The 13,193-nt window shown below is 47.9% G+C and overlaps 2 protein-coding genes across 2 annotated transcripts in view; one reads left to right on the forward strand and one right to left on the reverse strand.

Moving 5' to 3' along the window:
* Nucleotides 1-1,476: 1,476 nt before the first annotated feature.
* Nucleotides 1,477-10,081, reverse strand: TGIF1 (TGFB induced factor homeobox 1). Its single transcript, XM_039243199.1, has 4 exons — nt 9,341-10,081; nt 8,904-9,229; nt 3,285-3,511; nt 1,477-2,501 (listed from the first exon to the last, which is right to left on the reverse strand). The coding sequence occupies exons 2-4, from the start codon at nt 8,917-8,919 to the stop codon at nt 1,926-1,928; spliced, it is 819 nt and encodes a 272-aa protein (XP_039099130.1). The 5' UTR covers nt 8,920-9,229; nt 9,341-10,081; the 3' UTR covers nt 1,477-1,925.
* A 1,583-nt stretch (nt 10,082-11,664) lies between these two features.
* The window catches only part of LOC120239078 (leiomodin-2-like), a 49,327-nt gene continuing 47,798 nt past the window's right edge, over nt 11,665-13,193 (forward strand). Inside the window, exons 1-2 of the mRNA XM_039243188.1 lie at nt 11,665-11,958; nt 12,249-12,321. Of these exons, the coding sequence (XP_039099119.1) occupies nt 11,665-11,958; nt 12,249-12,321 (367 nt within the window). The remainder of the gene's footprint in view (nt 11,959-12,248; nt 12,322-13,193) is intronic.

Here is a 13,193-nt window from a genome sequence, read left to right on the forward strand (position 1 = left end):
AAAAGTCAAATAAAGCAATTTTGGAGGATGTCTTTTTTTTTTTTGTAAACCTTTGGGCTTCATCTGACCCTTGACATTTTTTCTTTTAAATCACTCACATGGTTCCTTGTCTCCCCCAGCTAGCATGATTAATGAAACATCTTAACCAGGGAAGTCTTTCAGGATTTGCTGGTCTCTCTTATCTGTACTCAAAGAATTTCAGCCTTTGATCTAGCTGTTAGAGCAGGTAATGAGTCTTAGTCATCTTTGTTCATTCCATTTTTATTTTATACGTTCCTTTTATTCACTTTTTATTCTTTCTTTTCTTTTTTTTTTTTTTTTTTTTTTTTTTGGTTTAGATCTATTCCTGTGACCTGGAGGTGCCTGGCACCAGCCCATTCATGGTTTATCAGAGGGTTCAAGCACCACACCTTCACCTCACTTATTTTTTTTACACCTCTTAGTTTTCCTGATTCAGGTTTCCTTTCTACTTACATGCCTCTGAGTTTAGCTCTTTCTACAGTAGGGATTTCCTTAATAGGTTGACAAAATTAGACAAACTTAAATTTGGAAGGTTTTCTATATTCTTTCAACAGTACAGAAGCTCTGATGTGCCCTCAAATTTAGACAGTTCAGAGCTGGAGCAGGGCTGGAAAGAACATGACTGTAATAACAAAGAAACCTCATACTAAGCATGACTCCAAAGAATGGTTTTGTGGCATGTGACAACTCTGGTCAACCATGTAAGTGAATGGAACACCACCAATTCCCTTCTGGCTATCCTGGCCTCATATGTGATTGTCTAACCCAACAAACCCCACTTGTGTACGGCACCAGTTTTCACCAACTGTGACCTTACAAAACCAACCTCATACACTAACAATCCCATGGAAGACAGAACTCCACTGTTTTAATCACTTTAGAAAATGCTTTAAGAGGTTTTCAAAGGTGATTTCAGTACAGATTAGGGCTATATCTGAATGTAAAGGCTAACATAACCATACCACTTGATAAAGGTTAATTTAAAGGGTAACGTGAAAGGGGAAATACTGAGGGACTGCTTGGGTGGTTGTTTGCTTCTGAAGACTTAAGCCATAATCAGGTACTTCGAGGCCTTGTTTTAACACTGGCCATGTCTTCAAATATGCAGGACAGATCACCAAGGGATTTCGTGGTTAGCTAAGCACTGATGGAATGATTCATTTCAATTTGTCATGCACTTTTAAGTAAAGATTTAAGGGCCTGCTTATACCTCCTATCAAGAGTAAATATCACACATCCTGTTTATACAGACGGGGCTTGTTGTCCACGGTTCTTCAAAGAGCTGGTGACACCCCCTAAGTCACACTCCACCCTACCCCCAACTTCCTGCTCATGGGGTGCTATATTCCTACTCCTTTTTTAAGTGCCTCCTCAATAAAATACTCTGCATGACAGTAAATTTTAAAGAAAATATTTTATTACGTCATGAAAAAAGGCATCAATCAACTAGATTCATACTTGTTTGAAAAAAATTGAAAATTTATTAATTAGACAGTATGTGGGCATCTTGTTCCACATGGGAATGAGAAGATGCTATAGGTTCTCTAAGTATTGCACAGTCTGGGGGGAAAAAACAACAACAAAAAAAAAAAAAAGGGAAGGAGAGAGACAGAGAGAGAGAGGGGGGAAAAATCACATGATCTTGGGAACCATCTCACATTATGAATAATCTACCAAGAAACATTTAAAAAAGAAAACCCTTTGTTTCTACAGTAGCTTTTGAAGTTTATAGTTCTTGGAATGACTGTATTCCATTGAAGACATCTCAGTAACAGGAAGCTTCACTTTAGCAATCCCATGTGCAAATATTAATAAAAAAATATATAAAATAATGCAGTTTGTCTCTTGCCATCACCCCGGCAATGATAACAACATTTGTGAAAACTGTTTTGCTTGAAAAAGGGTTAAGCTGTAAGTTTAGCCTGAAGCTCCATCTCTGCCGCCCGTTTGAGTGCAACATCCACTAGAAGCTGAAATCCACTAAAATCCTGGTTGAGGTCCGGTGGGGTAGGGGGAGGAGTGTTGAAAAGACCACTCTGTGTATTTGTACTTGGTCCGGATTTACATGTGTCCTCTGGGTACATGAGGGAGGTGTCTGTAAAGCTGCTGGCTGCTATCTGCTGTATATCTGTGTTTTGTCCCACACCAACTGGCTGGCAGAGAGAGAAAGGCACGTCTTTCAATGCAGTCACAGTGGTATGACAAATCACTGATGGGCGAGCCAATATTGATCCTGGGGAAGACGGCTTGGGGGACAGTGGCCTCCCCAGGGCTGGGTTTGGTCCAGCTGAACAGGAATGAAATGGGCTCTCGTCTAGAGCTGGTATGAAGTTTTTGATGCCCATTGCTGACTCCACAGAGCTCGCTTCAGAAATCTTGGCCCCACGGCGGGAAATTGTGAACTGATTTGGATCTTTGCCATCTTTCCTCAGCATGTCTGGGAGGAGCCTGCGGCGGGCGTTGATGAACCAGTTACAGACCTGAAATCATACGGGTGTGCTTTAACACTCAGCAAACACGTTCTGAGAACCTTCTGCGGGAAGCCTAATTGATCTCTCTCTCTTTGCATTAAAGAAGGCATGAAAAGGCTTAAATCGGAACTTCCAAAGTTACTAGGTATTTGAGCGCAACCAAGAAAGAGAGCTGCTTCCTGCCATAAACCTCTTCCTTTTCGAATACAAATTCCCTTTTTCATCCCATCATCCTTAAGCCTTTTCAGGAGGAAGAAAAGGATAAAAATTCTCAAATGTCTAAAAATGATTTCAGGGAGGGAAGTTTACCCTTTAACGATCCCCCAGAACTAACCTATTACATACTGCCCCAGCATTTAAGTTAATCAACTACAGGAAAACTTTTCCTGTATGAAAAAGGCCACTCCTCCCAGTTACTGATTTTTCCCAGTTCAAATGACTGTGTCAACAGACATAACATGAATTACCTCACTGAAGTCTGTCCTTGTTTAAATATCAAACCAGTTTCCTGGGCAATAGAGGCAGATTTAACCTCTTCTTTATGTTTGCTGCATAAAAGAAGGCTCTTTTAGGCATTAAAGGAAACGTTATTTGACAGATGACTGTCAAGTGGTTTCTGTTTCTCTAAATAGCCAGTTATTAGCTTTCAGCACCAAAAACATATTCCTTCTTTTTTTTCGTTTTGGGTGGAGAGGCATTTCGTGATCTGATATGCAGGAATGCTGTAAAAGGACTTTGGAAAGGAGAAGAGACAACCCATGTGCATACACCTCCTGTTCTTTTTTACCTTACCTGTAGTGTAGACAGGTGTGTTTGTTGGGACAGTAATGCTTTTTCTTGCTCGGAGGGATAGGCGTTGTATCGGTGCTCATACAGCCAGTCGCGGAGAATCTGAACAGACTCTTTGGGCAGGTTGCCCCTGCGCCTTCTCTTGCCCGCACCAGCAGAGGAAGAAAGGTCCAGGGGGATGTCCATGTTGTCATCATCCTCCGTCTCACTGCCCGAAGCTACCACAACACCTGGTAAAGGACAAAGGCCAACCATCAACCGCTTTTCTAGGAGTAGCACCTACAGTAAAAGCTTATCTCTTGGCCACTGAGTGTGTAACCACGTTTTCTCAACTGCCAAGAGACAAGCAAAGGACCAGTGTCTTCCGTCTCGAAATATCTGAGCACATGTCAAAGCCTCAAGAGTGACTTGACTAGTGGCACAGTATAGATTCTCCACCAATTGTCAGATGCCCTTTTATACCCAGTTTCCTGTAGAATTTAACTTCTCACATTCCTTTCGAATGATGCGCAGAAAAGTCTGGTGAAAGCAGAGACAGAGCTACGCTCAATGGTTTGTCACACGAGAAACAGGAAAGGTGTTAGAGCAGATGGAATGTGTCTAGCCACTTTCTCTGAGGTCATTGCTGACTTAGGAAAGATAATCCAAGTGTCCTAATGAACATTTTAAATGCTATTCTTACTCCTTCTTCCATTGAAGCGTTGACATAAAAGGGCAGAGTGATGCATTTTTTCCATGGATATAAGGAGGGGAGAAAAAATATCACACACAACCCAGTTGGTATTCTAAAGGCAAAATATACGTCAACATTTTCTGCCAACTCCAGTCATGTCTTTTTCATTGCTACCTACATTTCTTCAAAACTTAGGGGCCTACTTTTAATGGACAGTATTGGCCAACCTTTTACTAAATACAACCAACCATGGAAGCTTTCAGTTTCATTACACAAAAATATTTTTCTACGATTAGTACTTGAGTAAGAGGTCAAAAGATGCTTAAGACAGATTACATTTTTAAATTCCTATAAATTTCAATGGTCAGTTTAATCGGAATCTAGATTACTACATACCAATAAGTAGAGTTCAGTCTTAAATGATTACATGACAAAGAAAATGGAATAGTAACCCCCAGAGGACACTCTCCGTTGTAAGTACTTTAATCCTACCAGAAATTTTAAGAATTACAAGCCATAGAGAATATTTGCATCACATATGATAGACTGGGGTCAACTAAAATTCACATCTGGCCCTTAACATTTCAACATAATTTTGAAACTTCAAAAAACTTAAATTACAAATTCCACAAACCCCTTTCAAAACCACAACTGGCAACTCTGAATGGCTGAGAATTCTGTTTTGAAAACAATCTAGAATTTTTAAAATGGAAAAGCATGCCATGCTTGAAAATACCAGTATTTCTATATAAAGGAAATTAAAATAACATGAAATGTAAAGGTACGCATTCTGGATTTTGTAGATGCAATTCAGACTGGTTTGCCTTGATAAAAAATAAAGACAGAATGTTCCACATAGTGATAAACCATTTGACGCATTAAAAAAATTTTTTAACCCATTCTTTTGAAGTATTTTAACACTCAAAAGCTACTCATTCAAAGATTTGTTTATGAGCTAGCACACAGTTAATCGAGTCTGACTTTACTTGGTGACATGTTTTTAGTTTTGGACTGCAGGGGGCAGAAGGTGCTGGAGGGAGTGTCCACAGAAAAGGCAGGAACCTTCCAAAGACAAAGTAAAGCAAGTTGTAACAAAAGAGTAGGATGATCTTGCAAATTCACTTTAGCTCAAGGCTTAACATCCGGCTATCAATAAACCACACAAGAATCCTAAATTTTAACCGCAGTGTATTTGATGTTCCCCTTCCCAGAAGATTAAACTGCTTAAAAAAAAAAAAAAAGAGGCACATTTAAAACTGAAACTGCTTTCACTGTGGAGGAGATGAGCGACTTTTAAAACCTTTATTGAAATTTGGGTAAAGAGCTATTAATAAAAAAAATTAAATTATAAATGAGTTCCTGTTTTACATTTACTTTGATGAATAAAGCAATCTAACTTTTTAAACATGTGTCAAGTAATTGAATGACTGAGGCAAATTTAAATAACGCAATTTGTTTAAACTCTTCAACGTCTGAAAAGCCAGACACTCTCTTGGAGGCTATAATCCGCCTCCCCCGCTTTTAAACCAGAAAAGGTGTGAAAATTTGCTCATTGAACAGTGAATTCCCAACTGTAAGTTGATAATAACAAAGAGTCTGAGACAAACAAACAAAAAAACCCTGAAGCCTGCCCTTTGATCTGCTTGTTTAGTTTGACAAGAAGCCTGATCCTTCAGAATGGGTTAGTGACACACAAAAGCAGGTTTCAGTTAAGCAACGCTAAACTACAGTGCGACTTTACTCTGTTCTCAGTTCATTTAAATAAATGAATGCCAGGCCTCTGGCCCTCTTAACAAATATTTCCAATATGTGCACAAAAGCTGAAGTAACAGGAAGTTAAGACTTGAGCTCCTTGGCCACACCAGCTGATATTTCAGGGCAGCAAACCACGCTTGCTGCTGTCAGGACTGTTTTCATTAAAACTCTCCCTCCGGATTGTGGCTCCGCTTGGAAAAACAAAAAGACTTTTCCACGTTACTCATTTCCTATTGTAACAGAGCTTTTGAAAAGTTTCCCGGTTACCGCCTGTTTCCAAAGGTCCTGCTCTGCTTACACTTTAAAAAATGTGGTGGTGGGGGAGGGGGATCACAGGCCTCTTACTCCATCCACATACAAGGAAATGTTTTGAAAGCCACAAGATGGCCTATGGATCCCACAGCTCTGAAAAATCAATCTTTTCTTATTAGGAACTGGGAGTGGGGGGGTGGGCGAGAGAAGGCCAGAGACAGTGATTGTGAAGTTTGGACTTTTAAAAATATCTAGAAGAGGCTAGAGAAGGATCTAGAAATAGGAATAATCGAAGGAAAAGTTCAAGCGTACAACTAGGAAACAGGAAACGTAACCTAACAAGTCTCCTGATTAGAATATCTCACAGGAGATGCCGCAGGAAGCCTAGTTCCAACAACCCGAGGCACAGGCTCCAAGGTGCGCCGGGTTGGACCCAGCCAGCCCTGAGCAGGTCTAAAGCAGGAATTCCAAATTGTCAGAAACTAGGCGCAAAAAGACGTCGGGGACTTTCCTCGCTGAATCGTCTTTGCTTATTTTGAAGCTATTTGCTGGGTGAGGAGACCTTTTTGGCATCCTCAGCTTTCTAAAGACGAGATACTATTATCACCAACCAGGACCAAATCCCCGGCTCTGAGATGGAGTTTAAGGTGCTTTTGTTCTCAAGAAAACTTGAACAGACTTTCATAGACTTTTCTAAAACAGACAATAGTCCAACTCCACGAGCCAGGCGGCACCGATTTCTTCCCGGGTCCGGGCGGAGCACCCCCGGAACGCGGGCCCCCTCCGAGGTCGTTTTAGGAAGGGGGCGGGGAGGCAGCACGGAGGAGGACCAGAGGAGAGGGAGGAGCCGGGGAGGGAGGACGGCCAGGGAGCTTTTGTTCTTGCGAGTTCCTCACCCCAACCGAAATCGGCCCCTGCAACTGCACAACCGGCGTGCTTCAGGAGTTTCAGATTACAAGAAGAAACTAAGAAACGCGGCGGTGAAGCTCAACATTCTGAGGGGTCTGCCCACCCTCCTAGGGTTTGCCGGGAAAACCTAAAAAGGGAAAGAAACCGGGCAATCTCAGCAGTCCCGGCTCCCCCGCACGAGCTCGGAACCAGTCGCAAAGTTTCCCCTCCAACACGTCACCTTGCATTGTTTCCGTGAGCCGGTGCTCAGTAGCAGGACCTCGCGCGCCCGGGGCCGCTGACCCCTAACATTCCCAGCCTCGTTTCTCTGCTGGGGGCGCAAGGGGGGGGGGGGCGGGAGGCATCCGAGGGGGGGCTCCGGGGATGGGGGGACGAGGAGAGCCGCGGGAGGGTACCCCGCCAGGCTGCTCAACACCTTCGCCGCCGGGGCCCGAACAAAGGGGGGGGGGGAAGCCCGCCCCCGGCGGACGCCCATCTTTGCTTTCGGCTCACAAGAATCACTTTTCCAAAACAAAACCCCCCAGTGACTCCCGTCAGTTCCACCGGGAGAGGGAGAACGCCTCCCAGTTAGGGATCTAGACCCAGCAGTCCTTGGCGAGGTGACACAGCCTTCCAGACACCACCTTGGACGCTCCCCGCGCGCGTTTCTCACCGAGTCGCGTTAAACATCTGAACCTGTAAGCACCCACGTTCTCACGGTCTCCCGCAGAGCGGACGCTGGGAGTCCTACCACCAACCACTCTACATGCCCCGGGTTCTGACGTTCAATTTTACTCTAGCTGGGAACGCACGGGTTGGGAAGCTCCGCGTGTTTGGAAGCCACCAGCCCGGCATGCAGAGTCACAGAACACCAAGATGAAAACGTGGCCGAGGGCACCCTCGGGTTGGAGCCTGGCCCCCAACGATATTGGGTTTTCACTGTATCCGCTGCACTAGTCTGAAAGAATGTGAGTTACAAAAACTCGGGGACGTTCCTGGGCATGCGCAGCAGCGCCCCCCCCCCCAACCCGCCCCTGCGCTGGCTTCCCTGAGCGATTAACTTCTGTTTTGAACCACTCCACATAAATCACAACAGAAAAGCCAACTCTGGCTCACCACGGAACGTTCGGGGTACCTCCCAGCCAGGAACTCAAAAGTTAACTTCAAAAGGGAGTTAACATTCTTTGACCTTTCGGGCCGGTGGGTTTTTTTTTTTTTCTCTTTCTTTCTTTCTGTGTATTTTGTTTTTAAACCAGATTGACGGCAAGTTTTAGTTGTAACGCTTCCAGGACGCTTCGTGGAAACAATGACAGACTCACTCTGTGCACTTACAACCAAGCCTGCTTGTCACACTTGGACTCGTTCTGACCACACGCCGCTTTAAGCTGCTTGCCCTCAGTCCTAACTCTTCATCTTGCCCCAAATTCATCGTGGGAAAACTTTGAGAGGCTGGGAGTTTTTAAAAGTCGAACTTCCCAAAGCTATGGACGCCCGAGAGCGGTTTGGGGGCCAGAGTCGCATTCTGCGATTGTGAAAACACCCCATCCCCAGCGAAAAGGGTGCCCGGGGCCCGGCTGGGAGGGAGTGGGGGCCCCAGAGTCCAACTTTCAGACAAAGGCGCCGCCGCTCGGTGGTCGCGACCGCCCCGGGCCCAGCTCGGGAGAATCGGGGCGGGGGTCCCCCCGACCCGGGCCCACACCCCCGCGCACTAGAGCAAGCGAGAAGCCACGCGGCGGCTCCGCGGAGCGTGGGGTGGCGGCTGAGACAATGAAACTTGGAGGCGCACAAACAAGGCGCTGAGCGTGTTTCTTGACAACGTGCCAGCAGCGTGGAGAGGCCCGTCTCCCCACAACAGCCCCTCGTGTTGTGTCTAGAAGGAAAACAGCAACTGCCATGTCGGACGCAGTCTCAACAAAGAGAACGGCCGCGGTTCCTGCCTGTGAGCCCCGGGCTGAAAAGTCCACCAAGTCACTCTCGCCCCCAGCCTGGCGGGGCCCCGCGAGCACGTTTCCTCGGACCCGCGCCCGCGGCGCGCACAGCCCGTGGAGTCTTACCTTTCTTGCTTTTCATTCTGGAGCTCCCCTTCCAGCGCTAGGCGATGCTGGGGTCTCGAGGGGCCAGGAGCGGGGACGGAGGGGGCAAGCGATTGTCCTCCTTCCCGGCCGACTCTCCCGTAACTTACAGGACGCGCTCAGCCGTTATTGCTGATCAAGGCGCTCGGATCTCGGGCGCTCGCTCCTAGGGTGGAATTCAAGTGACACTTGGGCTTCCTCCTGCCGGGATCTTCAGGCAGTCGTCCGGGGGGGCTCTCCTTCGCCCCACTCGCTCCCCTCCCCACTCCTCTCCTTTGTTCCCCGCTCCTGCTCGGCGTACCTCGGCGCTGTCAGAGTGAGAGAGGCGAAGAGGGAAGGTACAGGAGGTCCTGCCTCCGCCCCCAGCCGCCCGCCCCGTCCCCCGCCCGCCCAGCCGCTCCTCCGCCCCTCCCCCGCACCTTCCAGGCAGGGAGGCCGGCACCGAGCGCCCGGGCCGCGCCGCCCCACGCCGCGCCTGGCCGGCCGCTGTCACCCGTCCCTCGTGGGGGCGGCTGAGCCCAGAAACCCGAGCCTTCCTCCCTGCTGCGCGCTCGCCGCCCGCATCCCTCGCTCGGCGGCGGCGGCACCAGCCGAGCGCCCGGGTTTCTCCTTTGGGCCTTTCTTCCTTGGGCAGGCGAGGGTGCGTTTGGTTAGGAAATTGCAACAGATGGAAAAAGGCTGCCCCCCTCCTCCACCTCAGGGAAGAAAAGGCTTCCCTCTCGTTTTTGACAGCTGCCCCAAACTCCACCGTCCCCTCTCTAGCCGCGAGGAGAAGACAGCTGCTTCTGATTCAAGGGGCGGGGCACCGTAGGAAAAGTATTCAGGACAAGAACCAACTTCTTCCAGAATGCGCGGCTGCCATTGACACGCGGGCGCGGCGCGGCGCACCCTGCTCCTCCTGGGGCTCTTCCTCCCACAGAGACGGCGGGGTGGGGTGGGGGTGGGGGGCAATTAGGGGAGGAGAGTGAGACACAGACACCCCAGGCGAATGTCTGTTACCCGGGGCTAAAGCTGCGAGTTCCGGAATGGATTGCTAGGCAGTTTCAAAACCTAACACGTTGCGGACAGACACTTGTCATGCTCACATGCTCTTTAAAAGTCTCAGCCTGGGGACTGCCCGGGCGCCCGCCCGCCCGCCCGCGACTCGGCCTGAAACGCCTATCCTCGGACCCCAGCAGCTGCCGCCTTTAAGGAAAGGGGGCGACCACGCTGGGGCTGCTCATCTGTTTCCGTTAAACAGTCTACTTTTAGGACTTCAACCCTGTTAGGGGACCATTTCTCCCCTCGGGTATTTCAAACAGAAACTAGCCATTGAGCAAACACATGTTCCTGTTAGTTTATTTTGGTTGAGAGTTGGGACTCCAACAGGAGTTCCTTGATGAGATTACCCTTTTAAAAGACCAGATGCTGTTTGGCTGATCTCAAACGCCTGCCCCCTCCCCGCCCTCTCCGCTGGGTCTAGTTTTCGCGTGTGTGTCCCGTTGTTTTGAAGTAAACGAACGGTCGCATGCCTGACTTTCCCCATCAGTTAAAAAAAAAAAAAGCACACACACACACACAACCGTGAATAAACCTAGCAGAGACGTCAGCGCCGGAGTCAGCCTCCAGTTTCGGCTCTGTGCTGTTTTTGTTTTGCAACCTCGATGGAGAAGCCGGCAGGAAAAGCTCCGTGGAAATAAGGTTAAACCCGAGGAGGACTGAGGCAGCCAAACGATGACTAACTAGACTTTGGAGCCTCTGTTTTAGCATCACACTGAAAATTAAAGCCAGCCTCCCACCCACTCGCCTTCCCAAAAAAAGACACCCCCGCCTCGAGAGTGAATTAAGGCCAGAGTTTACAAAACTTGGGTGGTTTTACCAATTACAGGACTTAAAATGAATAAACAAGGAAAGAAGCGTCATTCTAAGAAGGCAGTAACCTTCTGATTTTTTTTTTTTTCTCTTCTTCTGTGGTTTGCCGACTGCTCGGCACCTATGAGAACACACATCTAAAACGGCAGAGTGGGGGAAGCATGGTCCTGGGGGAAACCACCAGCCTGGAAGCTACTCTGCAACTTGCTGGAGCGCAGTTCCTTCCCCGGGCCTGGCTGGAGATGAATCAGCTGCTGCGCCCGAGTGCGGGACAGATGTGGGGCGGGGAGCGAGCCGGAGGCCGCCCGTTAGAGGGCCGCCGCGTCCCAGCATTTGAAGGGTTGTTTGTGGCTGGGATTGGTGGCCGGTATCCGTTGGGGAACTGGAGAGGAGGGAGGAGAGACGCAGGGAGGAGGAGCCGGGGGCCGGCCGACGCTGCGGCTCCGCGGTCTGAGTGGCAGGAGCCTCGTCTGCAACCGGGCGGTTACTGGGGAGACGCTTTGTTTGCTAACTTCGAAAGCTGCTTCGGCTGCCTCGGCCGCTTTCGAAGCCACTCAGCAAAACACGCCTTCGGGTCGGCTTAGCCCTCCCCCTCCCCGCTTACAGAAGCCCGGGACAAAAATGTTTCCGTCTGCGTGGTGATCGTTGGCCACGCGGTGGCTCTCATTAGGTACACAAAGGTATCTTTTTCCTCGTCGAAGTGAACTTGGCTAATTACTGCGATTCTCAGGCAACCGGGATGGAAACCGAGAGATGAAGCGACTTTATAGGTAGAAAGCAAACTTTACAGGGGAAGGGGGAGGGGCGGGGAGCATTAAAAGCCTCTTTCAAATGCGAAGAAAAAGAGTCGAACTTTAAACTTTCTTGCTGGAGGTCCAGCTTGATCCGGCCAATGCTCGAGCAAATCCTATCAAAGCTGTTATTAAATACGGAGAAAAGCTCCCAAGAGGAACACCGGCACCATTCCGGGTGGTGGCTCTCCAGTGGATCCTCCGACCCTTACCCCCCACGACCACCCCCACCCCCACCCCCACCCCCACCCCCACCCCCACCACAAGGCCGGTCCCAAACTTGTTTGGAGCTTTGGATTGTTGCATTCTGGGAAGAAAGTGCCCGGAGTCTGCATAACACAGGGAAGAAAAACAGCCCAAAAGAGTGGGCTCGGAAAAACCAGCAATTGCTTACGGTATTTTTTGTTTATTTGCTTTTCTCAAGGTGGAAAAACAAGTTTCCATTCTGGCTCTGTCAGTCCTTTAATGTCCTAGGCAAGGCCTCTCTATAAAACCGTTCCAGGGACTTTTGAGTTTCTTTTCAGTGCTAAAGGAAATGATATGGATTCGCTTTTGCTGCCTATTGTTGGCTGAATTCATATGCATGTTAAATTGGAAAATTATGTGAGTAAAAGTGAGAAAGTGCCTCATGCTGGAGAAGGCTGCAGATACACATTTTTCACCATTATTTATGTTTTCCCTCCAGGCACACATAGTTCCATTTGGTGTCATCCTATCCTTTGAAACTGCCTCAAGGCCAAGAAAACACACCGAGTTGTGTAAGTTACTTTTCACAGCCTGCAGACCTTCAAAGACAAAAACTGAGAAAGAAACTTAGAAACCAGGAAAGTGTGTCAATATGTGCAGTTATTTTTTATGTCCATACCAGGTCTGTCGAGTGATCAGAGAATGTATTTACTTCATTCATCTACTGGACAACCATTGATGGAGCAAGTTTCCCTCCAGCAAGAATGGTGACTCACATTTGCTTCTAGTCTCTGGGGAACAGATACTTTTATAAAGTATGCGACTACAGGGCTCCAGACGGGGCATGAGCATTCTATAATCATCGTTTCACATCTCAGGTCAGAGGGTCTTGGGCTGCTTAAGGAGAAGCTGGCCATTGTCTTTTCAAGGGCCTGGGTTACAACTATCTTGTGATTTTATCCGTCAGGATTACTCTCTTCGCCTAGGTTACATGAATAATGTAAAACTGGTGCTACTACGTTGGTTTGTAATCACTTTTCTCCTGGCTTGCACTTCCTTTCTCAGTCTTTTCCCCTCTCTAGTCTAGTCCATATTGCTCACTACTTACAGAGGGTTTGGAATCAAGGGGACAGAGCAAACAAAAAGATTATTTGTGGAGCACAAATTTCCCCCCTTATTCTCAACAGCATGGATCTGTATTGTGTTTTCCAGTTTATGAAATACTTTTTTTTTTTTAAGTTTATTTTTTTGAGAGAGAGAGAGTGAACAGGGGAGGGACAGAGAGAGAATCTCAAGCAGTCTCAGCACTGTCAGCGCAGAACCCAAAGTGGGGCTCGAACTCATGAACCACGAGATCTATGACCTGAACTGAAACGAAGAATGGGACACTCACCCGGCTGAGCCACCCAGGCACCCCAGAACACTTATTTAAATTATCTTGCTT

This window comes from Hyaena hyaena, unplaced genomic scaffold, assembly GCF_003009895.1.
Source record: "Hyaena hyaena isolate Hyena2069 unplaced genomic scaffold, ASM300989v1 scaffold_222, whole genome shotgun sequence".
NCBI lineage: Eukaryota > Metazoa > Chordata > Mammalia > Carnivora > Hyaenidae > Hyaena > Hyaena hyaena.

What these genes read in the sequence shown, in the direction of transcription:
- TGIF1 (XM_039243199.1), bottom strand. An exon ending in CACACCTGTCTACACTACAG is followed by an intron (nt 2,502 to 3,284) that starts GTAAGGTAAAAA and finishes GTATGATTTCAG; the next exon opens with GTCTGTAACTGGTTCATCAA.